At 43.7% G+C, this 17,590-nt stretch overlaps 1 protein-coding gene across 48 annotated transcripts in view; it reads left to right on the top strand.

Moving 5' to 3' along the window:
* Window positions 1-17,590, top strand: part of Pde4dip (phosphodiesterase 4D interacting protein) — a 196,345-nt gene that overhangs the window by 38,503 nt on the left and 140,252 nt on the right. For all 48 annotated transcript variants that reach the window (XR_015668420.1, XR_015668423.1, XR_015668416.1 and 45 more), the window contains 2 exon segments: window positions 4,328-4,383; window positions 6,295-6,446. Coding sequence is in view for 40 of the 48 variants with exons in the window: in NM_001389233.1 (NP_001376162.1) it covers window positions 4,328-4,383; window positions 6,295-6,446 (208 nt within the window). In the remaining 8 variants the exon portion in view is untranslated.

Here is a 17,590-nt window from a genome sequence, read left to right as displayed (position 1 = left end):
ACAGGAAAGTGAATTTCTCTTGAAAAGACCAAAGCATCTGAGGGAAATGATTGTATATGGATACCTGTGTGGGAGAGCCATCAGAGCCATGGCGGACAGCGTGCTAGCTGAGCCTGAGCCATTTGTGGACTTGTGTTTTGTGTTTTGTATTTAAATCTAAAAACAGTTTGACTTCAGAAACTAGGAGAAGGGACACACACACACACACACACATATATCTTGGCTAAAACAGAAGAACATACCTGTGTACTTACCATATGGTGTGTGTGTACATGCGTGTGCAGGCTTGGGGTCTGTCTCAACTCTCTGTCGATTCTCGCTGCACTTGGGTTTATCAGATGTCTCAAATGGCAACCCTCTAGACCCATGCTCAATGTTTCTGCCCGAGGGTTACTTCCTTCCCCTGGGAAGCATCAAATTCCTTCCCAGCCTTTTTCCAGCAGTGGAGACTGCCTACTGTCTGGCATTGAGAGAACTTGAGCTGTTAATAGAGCTAAAGTGATTTTTTAAAACTCTCCTGGGAGATTATGAGTATGCCTTTTAACTCGGCCCCATCTAAATTGGCCTTTCCATCCTTCCAGTTATTGATCCATACCTCAGGCAGCAAGCCGAGTGCGTGCATGTGGTTGGGGGAAGGTGAGGCCTTTGGGAGGGCTTTGTTGCAACCTGCCCCTGATCTACCATCTGGACTCTACAGATGATACAAGGAGGATTGAGCAAGAGAGTGTCTGGAAAATACCTTAGATCCTTGGAGAGTGTTAAAATGTATTTTGCTGTGAAATGTTAGACTAGTCAGTATTCTATCGCTGAGACAAAATGTTAGACAAACACAAGTTAAAAGGGGAAAGATTTGTTTTGGGTTAATCAATTCTGAGGTTAAGTCCATGATCACTGACTCCATTGTGGACCCTCTGGTGAGACAGAACCCAGCAGAATGAGGGAGTGAGAGAGGAAGGCTGCCTTCCTCTTATTGGCCAGGAGGCAGGAAAGAGTGAGGGACAGTTGGGGACAAGATATATGCAAGGTGACCTACTTCCTTAACCAAAGTCCCAGCTCCTGGAGTTTCTGTCACTTTCTGGTACTGCCACTGGAGCTGTAAGGAATGGGAGTGGGGTGGGGCATTTCAGATCCAAACTGTCACAATAGAATCTGTAATTAGATAAGAAAATAGAAACTCACACTCTGCTTTTGTGAGTATTTGAGGAAATAAAGGCCCCGAAAGGTAAAAATGACGCGTAAGCAAGCCAGTGGCTTTCCACACACGCTAAGGAATTGAGTGTTGAAGCGGAGAGATTGCCCATTTGTCTAAAAGCAGGAGCGAGACTCCATCTGCATTTTGTCTGCACCAGGGTATCACCCTTAGGTAGCCTGTGAAGGAGTAGGTTGGGAGGAACAGAGCTGTGGCAAGCTGGAAAATACTTGTCTGTTCTATTTAAAGGGGGTGTGTGAAGAAGTAGACCCTTTATTTTTCAAGGGAGTGTAGAAGTATGTCACCCCGGTGAGAACAGAATAAAACAGGTTGATGGGTGGATTTGGCCTGGAGGTTGACTGGGCCTCTCACAGCAGGACAGCCTGAACTGAGCACGAATGCTCAGCGAGTAGCAACTGATGATGATAAATGTCCCCTTATACAAATCACAAGCCATTACTCTGCTTAGTAGTTTTGACATCTTTTTCCATCTTCACTTCCACAGGAGGGAATCTAAAAATGGTGCACACATTTCTCTCTTCCGTGGCCTGGCTCCCTCGCAGGGAGACTTTTTAATAAGGATAAAAGAAGGGCGGAGGGCTGGGAAGACGGGCGCTGGTGATCTACTTTTGGTTAATAGAAAATTTCCAGTTGTGTGCATTCCAAATGCGTCATGTCTGATATTTTCATGCCCATCTGGTTAACAGAGTGAAGATTTATGTTGATGTTTCCCTGAGGCAAACATCAATTTCCAAACAAATGCCAGAGTCCCCCTCTGTCTCCCTGTGACTATTGTCTGGCTTCTAAAAGGAGAAACCCTGGAAAGCATTGCCTGCAGAGTTTGTTTTGTTTACAGTCATCTGGGGATACCCAAAAGCCTAAAGAATAATATGTCCAATAACAAAGCGCCTCTCTGAAGAATAATTGCAGCCATCGCTGGCCCTGCCTTACTTGTGTGCCCACCCGGCCTGTCCAAACGGTAGCCAGAGGCAATTTCAAACCTTAAGCCACTCCGTTCATCTTTCTGATTCATAGACCCCCAGTGAGTCAGTGCTTTCCAGGGTCCTGAAAGGCTTTATCCAGTCTGTGACCCCTCCCCTCACTCTGCTCAGCACAGAACATCTGTTTGGTATTCCAGTTGCTCCCTGGAGAGCCTTTGCATTTGATGCTATCGGCTTCTCATATACCCCATAGCTGCTCAGTGCTCCACGGAGTAGCCTTGTCTACTCAACACTGCAGCCTCATCTGCCTCTGCTTACCTGTACACCCATCCCCTCCCTACATCCATCTTCCCTGTCCCGTCACTATCACATCTGAAGAAAAATCCACTGCCCCCAATTCTGGGGCCCTTTCCATTCCCCTCTACCAAAGGAGCCCAATCCTTATCACTTTATTTCTGTGGTATTAGCATACCAGTGTGACTGGCGGCCTTCAGGCTCTCTCAACAGCACAAGTACCTGTGGCACTTCTCAGCTCTGCTCACCCCATCCCAGGCCTGCATGCTTCCTCCCCTAAACCTCTACAGCTCATGAGCTCCTTGGGCTCTCATTCCCTTATAACCCTACTATTTTGGCTATGTGCTCTCTTGGTCCCCTCTCTCTTGGTCTTCTTCTGTCTTTGTCTCCTCTCTCACTCCCCCTATCTCTTTCTCCCCTCAAGTCTGTTGGCCTTGTTCAATCGACGGCTTTTTCTCTCTGCTCTGGACTCTTTCAGGTGCCTCTGGCTGTGCTTTTCCTCGTGTCTACAATAGAAACCTTCCTCTCAACCACACCTCCAAGTGGTCATGTCCTCCATTTACACACTCACCCTTTTGTAGAACTTGTCCCCAAGTACTCCTATACTAAAAAAGAAATCTATTTTCAAACAATACCCCTAAGCAAAATTAAAATATTTTTTATCCTCACTGGACTAATCGTCCCTTTTGAAAACTGAAATCTATTGTTGAATCTTGTTTACTGTTATTTTCTGGTATTGTTTTTAATTTTTTAGCTTCAATAAAAACTCTGATCTTTGGGGCTGGGAGCTATAGCTCAGTGCTCACTGAGTTAGCAGGCAGGAGGCCCTGGGCTGAATCTCCAGTATTTCCTAAAGTCCCCAAAACAAAAACTCAAACGAAACAGCACCTAGCAACATGTGGGTATTTGGCAAGTCCTTATTGACTGTTCTCTGTGATCTTTGTCCTCTCTGTGTAAAGGATGACAGTGCTTGTCTGTACTTTGCAGATGAAGCTCTGGCTCCTGGACCATGACATTACTAATGTTTTCATTAATGTTTTTCCTATAAAACCCTCACACTTCTTACTTGAGGTATGCCCCCCATATGCCTTTGGCTACTTTTCATCATCAACTCAACACAATCAAGAGTCACCTCAGAAGAGGGAGTCTCCACTTAGATTGGCCTGTGGCCTTGGCTGTGGGGAATTGTGCTGATTGATGATCAATGTGGGAGGATTCAGTCCACTGTGGGCGGTTCCACTCCTAGAACACAAGCCAGAGCAAAGGGAGCCTGAGCCAGCAAACAGCTTTCTTTTATGATTTCTGCTCCAAGCTCCTGCTTGGGTTTCTTCCTGAATTTCCTTAGGGATGGATTGTTACCTGGGAGTGTAAGCTGAAATCAACCTTTTCCTCCTCCAAGTTGCTTTTGGTCATGTTATCTATCACAGCAGCAGAGAAATAAGCTAGAATGCTGTTCTCTTTTTTTTCTCACTTCTCATAGTCTCGCTCAGCATCTAGAACAATCTATGTGAAATATAAGGATTTGATCCTTTATTATTATTTATTCTCTGAGAAGGTTGAGCTTGGTCTGGTTGCTCCCTGCATTCCTCTAACATTTCAGAGACCTTCTTAACTTAGGACCTTTGCCATTGCCTCCTGAGAGAATATCTTTTTGCTCCTGCTCTTCATAGGGCTGATATCCTCCTTATATGGTTTCAATGGTCTCTCTCACCAGGCCCAGCTAGTTAAATTCTCTATGCTTTTGCCATTGTTGATCACAACAGCAGTTAAGATCTGTGGCAAGAGTGTAATGAGTACCCGTGAAGAAATGGGTGAGACTAGTGCAGAGCTGTCTCATATGTCAGGAATAGAAGCCTTGTAACACTCATTAATTATATGAATTAACGTATGTTTCCTTTCACAGACATTATTTTGGAGAAGAAGATGGAGAGATGGTGCCCAGAACAAGCAATGCAGCAGGTAAGAATGCTGTGGACCACGCCCTTTCTTGTCAGTTTCTTACCGATTATCATTCCCTTGATTTGGGGCTCTTCCAGTCCGTAATGGGAGTCTCCTCAAATTTTTATGAATTTCCAAATTTGCACGCATCACTGAAGTATATAATTCCCTAGTTGGAAATCCCCTGTATGTAATTATATGTGCTAGGAAACAGCACAGTGCAGTCAATCATAACACAAATACTTCTGTGAATTCTTCGTACTTTTAATGAGGCTAGGCTTGTAAGACTAAAGTTGCTTACAAATGAGTAAAATAAATTATGCCATCAAAGCGAAATCTCTACTCAGAGGCCCCATTAAAATGGGTATAATAATGATGTCACTCTCAGAGATAAGATTAAATGATCAAAATTCTTGTCTAGAAATAAGCACTTCCTAAATATCATAGCTATTCATATTAATGCTATCATAATTACAGTGCATTCACCACCACACATGGGCCAGTCAGGGATGTTTCAATTGTAAAATCAAAGTACAGACTGTTCTCTCTCTCTCTCTCTCTCTCTCTCTCTCTCTCTCTCTCTCTTTCTCTCTCTCTCTGCAGAAGAGTAGAAGTTTCTATTTTCTAATCTTCATAATTTTCAGATTCACCTTTATTTTTTCTTCAAACTTCCCTTTCCATTTAACATGCATGATTTAAATGTCTGCTGAGCTCATGCTAAGGCTCTAGGAAGGTGATAGGAGCACATCTGTGCTTCTTCAGAGCAGCCGGAAAGGAGGATCCCCTTTGGCTCCCAGTTTCAGGGGCCTATAGTTGATTGGCTGCCTCCCACGTGGCCTGTGGTGAGGCAGGCCTTCAAAGCAGGAGTCCATAGCAGAGGAAACATGCCCACTCCATGACAGCTGAGGAGCAAGACAGAGGCAAAGGCCCAGGGATCCAATAACTTCTTCAAAGACTTGCCCCCAGAAGCCTGTCTTTCTTTTATTGGCCCCAGTTCCCACCTCCCACAGTGCTATAGGCTATCCAGCAAGCCTTTAACATTTGAGCTTCTGAGGAACATTCAAGATTGAAATCATGACACAGTTCTTCTGGCAAGTCCACAACCAGGGCAGAAGGAGACAGGAGAAGGGAGGGAGAGAGGGGAAGAAAAAGAGCACAGAGGGATGATATGCTCTAAAGTCTACTTTATCCCTGTGTCTAAATAGCTTCCCAATGAAGTCAGGGCCTTAGCCAACTTCTCAATGAAGTCAGAGGCATAGTCAATTTCTCAATGAAGTCAGGACCATCCAGGGTCCATTTGTTTTCACTTGTCCTCAGACTGGAATTCCATATGTCATGTGTGTCTGTGTGAGTCTTCTTAATGCAAAGAGAATAGTTTGGTTAATAGCAGTTCGTTGTTTCCTTCTATCAGCCAAGAAAAGACTCGTTTTCTACATTTTTTTTACCTCAGATCATAATCCCTGCTGTGCCCCTGTCTGTGGCCCTCTTGTGTCATGTTTGATGGGGGCACCAATTCCTTACCCTTCCATGTTCCCTACTCTGAGCTTTGTGGCATCATGAATGCTGAGGTGGTAAGAAGCCAAGAGCAGAAGAAGCAGTGTCACAAGGCCTCATTTCCTAACACATAGTGCACACATATTGTGTGATTTCTTGGCCAGTCCATTCACATGACCAACTTGGGTAGAGACGGAGTATGGCCATCATGTCACAAAGAGGCATGGTCATAAGCTATGTCTCAGGATTCACCAGAGACCATTAGTAATAAGCTCCACATATGATATTGTGTGTAAATTCTTCCTATATGACCTATAATTGGTTCATGTTCTGCAGAAATTCTGCTGGAATGGGCCAGTTAGAACAGCCATGTGCCTTTCTTATGTATGCTCCTTTTCTTATTGTTCTGTTTTGTTCTTATTGTTCTATTGTTGCCAGCTTTTCTCAGCGACACTAAAGATCGCGGTCCTCCGGTTCAGTCGCAGGTCTGGAGAAGTGCCGAGAAGGTCCCCTTTGGGCAGGCACACTCCTTGAGAGCATTTGAGAAGCCCCCTCTGGTGCAGACCCAGGCTCTTCGAGACTTTGAGAAGGTGAGACAGAAATATGGAGTCAGGATTTTATTTTTAAAAATATGATCTATATATAAGATTATGGGCTCGGTTATCATAATGGTGACCCTTTCAAGAATGTGTGCACCCTAAGTTATATGCTTTTAGCTCTTTGCTAGAGCCTGTGGAAGATCAATTGCTCATACTGATGAATTCTGTTTTACTGGTCATCTTCCTAGTTCATTTTTCAGATGAACTTAGGAAGGTTAAACAACACCTGGAGAAAGCAGTATTCAGAACATAATGAGCCCAGGACAGTTTTCTCTATTGCCAGCTTGGACAATGTCAGAAAGCTGGATACCGTCTGTTCTATCAGGGAGCTCAATCAGCGCCATTTGCTTTTTAGCAAAAAATCAAGTAAAGATGCTTCAGACTCTGTGTGGTTTGAACAGCTATGGCATCCATAGATTCATGTTTCGAATGCTTGGCCATAGTAGAGTGGTTAAAATTAGGAGGTGTGGCCTTAGTGAAGGAGGTGTGGCCTTAATGGAGGGGGTGGGGCCTTAATGGAGGGGTGTGGCCTTATTTTTTTTTTTCTTTTTTCTTTTCTTTTTTTTTTTTCCGGAGCTGGGGACGAACCCAGGGCCTTGCGCTCGCTAGGCAAGTGCTCTACCACTGAGCTAAATCCCCAACCTCAGGGGTGTGGCCTTATTAAAGGAAGTGTGCCACTGTGGAGGCAGCCAGGCTTTGAGATCTTGAATGATCAACTGAACAAATTCAGTTTCCTGCTGCCTGCTGCTGGGGATTGAGATGTAGAATTTTTGGCTCTTTCAGCACCAAGTCTGCCTGCATTACATGATACTACACTTCCCACTACGATGATAATAGATTAAACCTCTGAGACTGTAAGCCCGCCCCAATGAAATGTTTTCTTCTCTAAGAGTTGGTGTGGTCGTGGTGTCTCTTCACAGCAACAGTAATCCTAAGATGGACTTCTACAACATCCATAGATGTGGCCAAGAGCAAAAACCAATGCTACAAGGCAGATTCCCAAACCATGCAAGCCAGGCTGGCCCTCGAAAGTCTGTGCAATAGAACCTATATTTATACCCCCCAAGAGGAGGCACACAGAAAGTTTCATGCCCATGTTCTAAAAAAAGAAACAGGTCTTTGGTGCCCTCTGGGGGATACCCAAGGAGCAGGCATCTCTTGAGTACTTGTACATAGGTTTTTAGACAAATGGGTTTCCTTTTAGTCCACAAGGGACAGCTATTAACATAGCACAATAAAATCACATTTTCAAAAGCAGTTGTGTTACCATGCATTTACTCTGTCCTTCCTCAACTCATAATTACAGACATTCCCTAGGACCACGAATACATCCTTTCAGATACTTCTGGGGGTGATAATGGTGACGTGAGTAGGTGTGGTGACACTGTCACATCCTCCTTTCCCCCACCTTTTGGATCTGCTGCTGTTCAAAGGGCAGGTGCTTCTGCGAGGATCCCAGCAGCTGTAAGGGTTGCCTCTGAAGGGCAAAGCGTGTTGTAACTCCTTTTGGTGAGAGGGTAGTGGGGAGCTTAGAAGTGAGAAATGTCAGATCCGCTGATGGGATGAATGGCTGGATGCCGTGGGGCTGAGCAAGGTCAGCTGAATTCCAGATATAACTCCTGGGTCCTTTGCTTTTACAGTTCAGGTGTTAGATGAGGAGTTAGTCCTTACTTCTCAACTCCGAGGATCACTGTCAGGTATAAGGCTGTGTTTCCAAGAAAAGGCCAACCAGAGGCTTTTTAAACCCTTGTCCTCTAGGTGCTAAGAGAGAAGTAGTAAAACTAAATTTCTGGCTCGTGGAGTGCTAATATGTGTGCTCACCCTTAAGCACTCACACCCGTGTTGCACATCTGAGCACCTCCACGGGAGGACTTGACGATCAGAAGAATCATTGGTTTGGAATGCATTGCTGAGCCCCCTACGGATGCACTCCAGTGTCCTACCCTAGAAATGGAAAAAATATCAGGCCATGTTCTGTAAGTTTTACAACATGTATTCCATGGTCTTGGATAAAGGATGGGTAGGGGCTTCCTGAGAGAGCTATGTTGAAGGTATTGTACCAGACAGGGCTTCACGCCTTGTCAAGCATGTCAAAGTGGTACAGGCTTGGGATGAACAGATAGGATTCATTCTGATTTGAGCAAGAAGCATTTGATAATGCCCCTGCCCTTCATCCCCGTGTTAGGAAGTCCAGACACTGCATGACTAACAACATACTAATGTAACAGCATAGCTAACAATTAACAATAAGGACCATGTAATTTGAGATATAGAGAATGTGTCTAGTCTTACTGAAGGACTGTGCTTTCTCACAGAGGGCACCTGTCATGGGTGATGTATACTGGGGGAACTTAAGTTTTCTAGTCAGAGCTATAAAATTCCAAATGAGGGGGACATTTAGGGGAAGGAAAGAAAGATATACTTAGATTGAGACCATGAGAGGCTGGGCTAGAGGGAAATAAGAAATGAGAGGCCGAACAAGAAAAGAAGAAATATAAAAGGGACTGGCTTAGTAAACAGTGATTCACCAGTAATGTGATTCCTTTGAAGATGTTTTCTGATGCAGGAATTCTAGGGAGTTACCTTGGAGTTACTCTGATTTCAACATGGTCTGTATTACGCATTGCTATGATGAAACACCCCAACCAAAGCAACTTGGGGAGAAAAGGGTTGATTTGGCTTACACTTCCATATCACTGTTCATCATCAAAGGAAGTCAGGACAGGAACTCACACAGAGCAGGAGTCAATGCAGAGGCCATGACGAGTCTACTCACTGGCTCGCTCCTCATAACTTGCTCAGTCTGATAGAACCCAAGACCACCAGACCAGAGGAATTCTAATCCACAATGGGCTGGGCCCTACCCCACCAATCATCAATTAATAAAATGCCCAAAAGACTTTCCTGCTTACAGCCCTATCTTCTGGAAGCATTTTCTCAATTGAAGTTAACTGTAGTTGTGTCGAGTTGACATTTAAGTAGCCAGCACAATATATGATGGCCATAATTTTGTTTTGAATGAGTGAATTTATTATATTTATTATGTACACAGAAGGCCAAAGTAAGAGAAAAATAGCAAGTGAGATAGGTCAATAGATAGATATGGTATGATAAATAGATATGATAGATAGATGTGAAAGATATGATAGATCGATAGATATGATAGACATGCTAAATAAATATTATAGATATGAAGAAAGATGGAGATCAATAGATGATGAATATGATGGATGGATGGATAGATAGATAGATAGATAGATAGATAGATAGATAGATAGATAGAGCAAATATGATTACGTTGGATGCTCAAAACATCCAGCAGCAGTGAACTGGGGAACCCCGTAGGGTGTTCTAGAGTTCCCAACACTGACCCCTGGCAGAGCACACTGGGTGAGGATCCTCAGTAAAAGAACAAATACAGCCACAGCTAGAGAAACCACCATCCACTCATGGGCTCTAACATCCAGCAGAAACTGACTGGGGAGGCTGGGGCAATAAGCTGGGTATTTTGACTGAGCTTTCTCTATGGATGAGCTTCTCACATAGGCATTTCCCACGGATACATTTTTAGCTTCTCTTTCCCTCTGCGGGGACTTTTATAACATGGGACAAGCCATTCTAACCTCTGTTGGAGACACCCTACCTTCTAGCTGTTCTCAAGGGCAAAGTGTTCTTGCTCTTGGACTGTTTTGCTGTCCCTCACCCTCCCTGTCACAGAGTTAGGGAGGCCCAGCTAATCCCAGACAATGGCCCTTGGAGGACAATTGGCACAAATGTGTTTGGGTCTACTGCACAGGACAATATACCCAAATAATTATACATGACACAAAGATCCAGAAGACCCAAAATGTAACCACTGGTGTGCTCTGGAGCCAGAAGATAATTAGTCAGGGAAAACGACAACAACTCTGACTTAGGATTTTAGAGATACCATGACCAAGGCAACTCTTATTTAACTGGGGCTGGCTTACAGGTTCAGAGGTCTAGTTCATTCTCATCATGGTGGGGAGCATAGCAGCATGCAGGCAGACATGGTGCTTGAGGAGCCAAGAGTTCTACATCTTGATCCTAAGGAAACCAGGAGAACACTTTGATTCCACACTGGGCAGAACTTGAGTATAGAGACCTTAAAGTCTGTTCCCATGGTGACCCACTCCTCCAACAAGGCCACACCTACTCTAATAAGGCTACGCTTCCTAATAGTGCCATTCCACATGGGCCAAGCATTCAAACACGTGAGTCGGTGGAGGCCATCCCTATTCAAAGCACCGCAGATATTAATTTATAAATGTGTTGAAAGGGCTTGGATGTAGGGCTCTCTTTTCTGTGTGTCCATTCTCTACACTCCATCAATAGTAGTAAGTGAATTAAATCGGAGCGGACAATGCCTGGAAGGCTCAGAAAGGAACTTCTCAACCCTACTTTCTGTGTACCAGGGGCTAATGAAGGGTCCCCCTTGAGAATGAAATTCTAAGTTCCTGTATTAAAGCTAATGCAGATTGGAATTCTATCAGATCTTCCCAGCTCTGCAGGAAATTCCTTCCATATCATAATATCATCTCACACATTCATTGAGTGAATCAAAATCCCGACCCGTGCATGATGCACAGCTGTCTCCTTCCTCCATGTCTGTTTCTGGTGGTTTCTCTGCCCACAGACCTTGCTTTCCTTCTCCACCTGGTTAACGCCTGTTTATCCTTCAAGTTTTGGCTAAGGCATCATGTTTCTCTTTTTGTTTGTTAAGATGGCTTCTCTAATCATAAAGCGTATTCTGACTCAGATCCTGTGCTTGCCCTCTGCCGGTCAACAGCATCTAGAGTAATGTAGTATACAAGGTGTGATCAATAAATGTTGAGCAGCAAATTTGTTGAAAACTATTGAAGGCCAACCATCCCCTTAGATCTTGTGACTCCCCTGCCATGAGAGTATCCACCATGAGTGACGGATTTTAAAGCAGATCTCTCTGCGTTGACGACGGAACAGGAGGGAAAACGTCATTCAGGCACTGACAGAACCAGAGAGATAGAAGGAGGAAGCAGAGACTTTTAAAAATACTTTTTGATGGGTCTAATTCAGAGACTTGTGTCCCTAGCAAACAGTACCGAGTGATGTTCTCGGAGACTTTCGATATACTCAAGATTTTCCCAAATCTGTAACGTGCTATTTCAACTAGTTCTGACTCACTTTTCTAACTTAGGAGTTAGATATTCATATTAGGTCCATTATACCAGTGAAGAGACCAAAGTTCAAATAACATGCTGCAAAATATGCAGGTCCAAAGTGACAGAGCCATATGCTGATGGCTCCAAGAGTCCTGGGAGGTGGAAGGACCATTCAGAGAGGGGTTCCCATTGGTAAGAGTGGACAGTGCAGCTCTATATACATAGATTAGGAAGGTATAAAAGAGCTCAGGAAGGGTGTGCATCTTTGGCTATAAAATCAAGAGCAGGCTCCCATTGCTTTCCTCTGATTACCTATTTTCTAACAATGATGTCTTTAATGTGAACATGCCCTTAAAACCACCAGCAGCATTCTCTAGCTGTACACTGAAGCCAGCTTTTTCTGGCAGACTGCTGGCTCTAACCGCAGCGAGTCAGCCTCGTGAAGGCCCACCCTCCCTGGCAAATTTTTCCACTTGAGTCAAAAAATCTATAGAAGGAAGGAAGGAAGGAAGGAAGGAAGGAAGGAAGGAAGGAAGGAAGAAAAGAAAAAAGGGAAAGAAGGAGAAAGACTAAACCAAAATCAGAAGGATTCTTCCTATTACGTTATTCCAGTTGAGTACCCTTTGCTAATTTAGGTGAATCTGGGTCATATTAGGGTCTGCAGTTTCCGTACGTCTTGTTTCCCTCTAATCACAGCCTTGAAACATTAATGCTACTGGAAAGCTGCATTTTCCTTTCAAAGGGGGCTTTATACTTTTGTTACCACGGCATCTCAAGTATACTGGTTTAGTTTCCACAGATGTCTTCGGAACATCACTAGATAAGAAGAGAAAATTCTAAACTTTCAATATACACAAGCATAATTAGTCGTTTTTTTCCTATTTAAAATGTGATGCAATCATTCCACAGACCTTCAGCAAAGTTCCAGTCCTAACCTACATATAAAATTACTCGATTTTTTTTCTCAAGAACTACAGAGCAAACACAATGGTCTGGAGTGCAAATTGAAACACACTATAATGTAATCATTGCTGTGATGGACATCAAGGGCCTTAACAAAATATGTAGCTTGGGCACTTAGAATGAATCTGGGCGTGGTGTAGAAGAAAATTCCTAGAGAAAACTACACTTGACTGGGGACCTGAAAGAGTGACTAAAAAGAGAACACAATAAGATTTTGACTTTCTCTTGGAGTAATTCTCAAATGTGAGAACACCCTGATGTAAGGGGTTTCCTGTTCCCAAGGCAAAATGTCAGAGAAACAATTACCAGGAGAAGACGGAAACAAAGTGAACTGAAGGGAGTTATTTTGATTAGTTGCAATCACAAAGTTTCCTCACTTGATCTGTTCCACTAGAAAGTCTCCATTAGTATGGTTTCTTACATTTATTAAGGTTGATTGATACTTCTGATTGGTTGAGCTTTAGTTCTGGTCTTAGTAATAGACCAGAGAGTCATTTGCTAAGCTTCTGCTACATTTGAGAATCCAGGTTACGTTTGCTCAGGAGACCCGACAGTGCCTGGGTTCTCTGGGGCTGCTCTTCATTTTAATTTTGTTCAATAGGAAGAAGGCAGGTTAGGGACTGATGTGGAATGTGAAGAATTTTCCATGCAGAAGGAAAAGCATGAGTCAGGCTGTGGATGAGGGAAGGAACTTGAGTGAGTCAACAGCCTCAGAGCATGCTGACAAGGAATGCAGGGGGGAGTTGGAACTAGAGAAGAAAACAGAAAATTCTATATGGCCTGAAAGGTAGCTAAAGATTTTAGCATTTACCCAGTCTCAGCTGGGAAGTATTTAAAACAGCTTACCAGGGAGATGTTGGAATCAGATTTGCCTCCCCACTTCTTTTTTTTTAATTTATTTTTATTTTATGTATATTGGTATGTTGCTGTATACACGTCCATGTGAGGGTGTCAGATCCCTTGGAACTGGAGTTACTGACTAGAATGAGCTGCCATGTGGGTGCTGGGCATTGAATCCAGCTTCTTTGGTAGAACAGCAAAATCTATTCTGTCTTTCCATTACCAGATATGGAGATTAAGAGTGTCTGATTCACAGTGGACACACTGTGCTAGGTTGTGTGTGTGTGTGTGTGTGTGTGTGTGTGTGTGTGTGTGTGTGTGTGTGTGTGTGTGTGTGTGTGTGTTGGTACACATGCACACATATGCAGAGGTGAGATGAGAATGTTGGGTATCTATTTTTCCACCTTACTTTTGAGGCATGGTTTCTTACTGAACCTGAAACTTACAGGCACACAGAGCCATCTACCTGGCTTTTACATGGGTTCTGTGGATTTGAACTCCCATCCTCTCACTTTCATAGCAAGTACTCTTACCCACTGAACCACCTCCCCAGCCCCGAGGTTACTGAAACCCTTGAGGTCTAAGCAAGACCACAGCTTGGTAGCTCCCCTTTTATTGCAGAAGCTCAGCAAGTGAGCTCTCTGAGTTGAGCCCATGTGGATACACCCCAAGTCTCCATAGTGTTGACTAGGTCAAACTGGTAAAGGAGCTAGTTTGGAGCCACAGTCCGTGAGTAATGCTAGATTACCACAGCCCGCCTGTCACTTCTGCAGTGCCACTTACTTTACTGTCTCTGGCAGCGTTATTTCTGGCTGGGCCATCTATTTCTGGTGGCCAGGGAAGTTGTTTTCTTTGTTTTGTTTTTATATAGCTCCCAGTGCTCTGGTGTGAGGGGATTGATGACACCTTGTTATTCCAGGACTGTGGGTGGCATGGGTGTGTGAGCGTGAGGGGGATGGCATAAGGGACATCATCTGAACCCTCATCCTCTATGCAAGTGAGGATGCTGTCCAGGATGGGCTTATGCACGAGCTCTCTTGTCATCATGCTGACTATTTCCAGAGAAGGCTGCTGGGTGTGGGCACCAGACTGCTTCTGAGCTGTAGGGCAGAAGGCGGAATGGTTTTCATAGTTTGGCATTTGAATGACTCTGGAGCTTTCAGGAATGACATGGTAGTTTCTATCTCTTATCTGTTTATTGACCAGTCTCAAAGGGGAAAAAGAGCCAGGTCCTTGTAGAATTCATAGCTGGGAGACTCTGTGTGGCAGGGAAAGGGTTTGAGGAACGCAAGAACAAATTACGATTTTGATTCTCCTTGTTAGACTGTTAGTCCTGGGAAAATGCCAGGCATGTTCATACAGATTGCCTAGTGCATATGTTTTCCTTGTGTCAAGCTGCAGAATGGATTGTGCTTTGGATCATTTTATCTGAGGATTACAGTAAAACTTTGTTATGATAAAATTTACTCATGACTAACGGATATGGAAGGCCTCTTAGGATATGTAGGTAGACTTTCTGTTAGAGCCTGTGATCCATTAAGACCAACTATTCACTGGTTTTGATTTTCTTTATGTGTACCACGTGCATGTAGTGCCCTTATAGGACAGCATGAGATGCTGGGCCCCTGGAGCTAGAGTTACAGATGGTTGGGAGTCACCTGTGGGTGCTGGGAACCAAACCCAGGTCCTATACAAGAGCAGTCAGTGCTCTTAACTGCTGAGCCATCTCTCCAGCCCCAATAGCACTTAACATTTTGATGCTGTCTATTCTAAGCCTCGTGCCTTATAAATTGAGTTTAGCTATCACCAATAAATGAATTTATTTGTGATGAAAAAACAATCTTTCCTAAGACGTGAAGAATGAGTCAAGTTTCTCTTCTGGCTTTGCTTTCTTTTATCTTTTTGGAATGGCACCTTTATCAAAACTCAGTCTAAGTACCACACAAAATTTAACCTTGAAGAGTATACAATTCCAGTTGTGCAGTTATCCACTGTTACCTAATTCCAGAACACTTCTACACCCCAGAAAGAAACCTCATACTCATTACAGCCTCTCCCCCAAAAACCACCAGTCGAGTGTTTCCATGGATTTGTTCATTCTGAGCATTTCCTACAGTGGAAATGCTGTACAGCATCTTGCCTTCCGTGCCTGCCTTTCCCATTGGTAAGTGCACTGGGGACTTGCTCATGTGGTGGCCCATCGTTCTCATGGCTGAATAGTGCTCTGTTATGGGGATAGCCTCAGCTTTCTATGCATTTGTCAGTTCGAGAACATTTCGAACATTCCTACTTCGAACTAATCAAAGAGTGGTGCTGTACTGAGCATTCTGCTCGTGCTTTTCGGAGCCATTTGTATTAATCCTTTGGATACGGAATGAGGATAGGGGTTCTGCGTCACGTGGTAATTGTACAATTTTCTGAGAGCTGACTTTGGTGTATTCATCTTGAAAATAGAAGAATTTCTTTTTCAAAATACGAACAGTCTCAAGAAGGTCCCCAAGGGCGTAGGAGCAGTTCCTTACAGTCAAGGTACAATTTGGAAAGCTATTGGAGGCCTGAGGCAGAGGAGGAAGTACCTCCTTAGTCACGGGTGTGTCATAGGGTCATAGAGGTCACAAGGTTCCTGGCTGAGGTCTGCTAACTGTGCGAAGTGCAGCAGCCCAACGGCAGGAAGTGTGATCTGGCATCATCCTTACTTTTGTACCTCAAAGGTGGTGTTAAGGATGTAATGAAATAAACATGAAAATGTTACCTCCACCGTCAATCCTATGCAAGATGATGGTTGTAACAGACACGGTTTAATTAATTGTAGCTAAGGAGTCACAGTAAATACTCAAACATGGAAGAATCAAGTTGGCCAGAGATCTTAAAGGTTCTCTCTTGCTGATCTGTGAAGACTTTGAGCAATGCCCCTGACAAGTGATTAGTGGTTCCACCAAAGTCCTTCTCCAGACAGGGAGTTTACTCTGTCCCATAACAGAAATACTCACTAACATGGTATATGGCCATAAAGTAACAATGTCTAACGCTACTAAAGAGGCAATGGATCTTTACAAATGTTTTTCTCTGCCCCTGCCTCCTCGTAATTCCTAGTTTTGCTTCTTCTTCTTTTTTTTTTTTTTTTTGGTTCTTTTTTTCGGAGCTGGGGACCGACTAGTTTTGCTTCTTTTGGGGCGGTTTTATTTTTATGAACTGTTTCACAAGCAACAAGAGTGCATGAAGGATAATGAACTAATTGTTAAAATAACCACCATCCAGAAGTTACGGCTGCAAATGTGACTGCAGTCCTCCTGGCAGCCCCTGAGGCCCCGCCCCCAGCTTTTCCATTCTCAACCTCTCTGAGGCTTCTCCGACTCACACAGTTAGAAAACAGCAGACCTCAGATTTGAACTTAGGTGTCCTTGGCTCTAAAGCGGTTGGTTTTTGCACAGCTCTGCATTGTTGCATCTGGATATGTTGGCATATGATCCCATATTATTTTTTGATAAGTAGACAGTTAACTATCAGGGGTATACTAGGTACCTTTGTAGTTGCCATAACCAAATACTTGACAAGAATGAAGGAAGGAGAGTCTGCCTCAGTTTTAGAGGGGGTGTTGCAGTAAGAGTCCTGGTTGCTAAGGGAGCAGGAGGTGGCTGGGTTACACACCACCCACAGGCAGGAGGTAGAGGTCCCAGAACATGGTGGGTGTACTATTCCCACATTCAGGGTGGCTCTCCCTCCTTAGTTAAGCCTTTCTGGAAATTCCCTTAAAAACTGGGCCATGCCATATCCTAGGTAATCTAAATGTATCACACGGGGATGCTAAAAACATTTTCCTTCCATTTCTTGGTTTGCCATTTAAGGTTTGCCTTTTGATGTTTCTCCCCCCCCAAACAACATGAAATATGAAATATCATTGACATCCAGTTGGTTGAGTTTAAATTATAGAATTTATATTACAGTTGAAAAGAATGAGTCTATTCAGACGGTTAATCAATTCTAGTGAAGAGGAACATGTTTTTAGGATAAAAATTGCTAAGAGAATAATATGTTTTCAAGCAATTCCATTATAGGAGCTATCTGGGGGGTCTGAATATGATTAAGCACATGTCAGGCTGAGTTTTTTAAGGGCTGACTTGACAGTTGGTTATGTTAATGGAGCATGACATCCGACAGCTGGGTGGTAAT

The sequence above is a fragment of the Rattus norvegicus genome, chromosome 2 (genome assembly GCF_021556685.1).
Source record: "Rattus norvegicus strain SHRSP/BbbUtx chromosome 2, alternate assembly SHRSP_T2T, whole genome shotgun sequence".
Lineage (NCBI taxonomy): Eukaryota > Metazoa > Chordata > Mammalia > Rodentia > Muridae > Rattus > Rattus norvegicus.
This window is presented reverse-complemented; position numbering and strand designations above follow the sequence as displayed.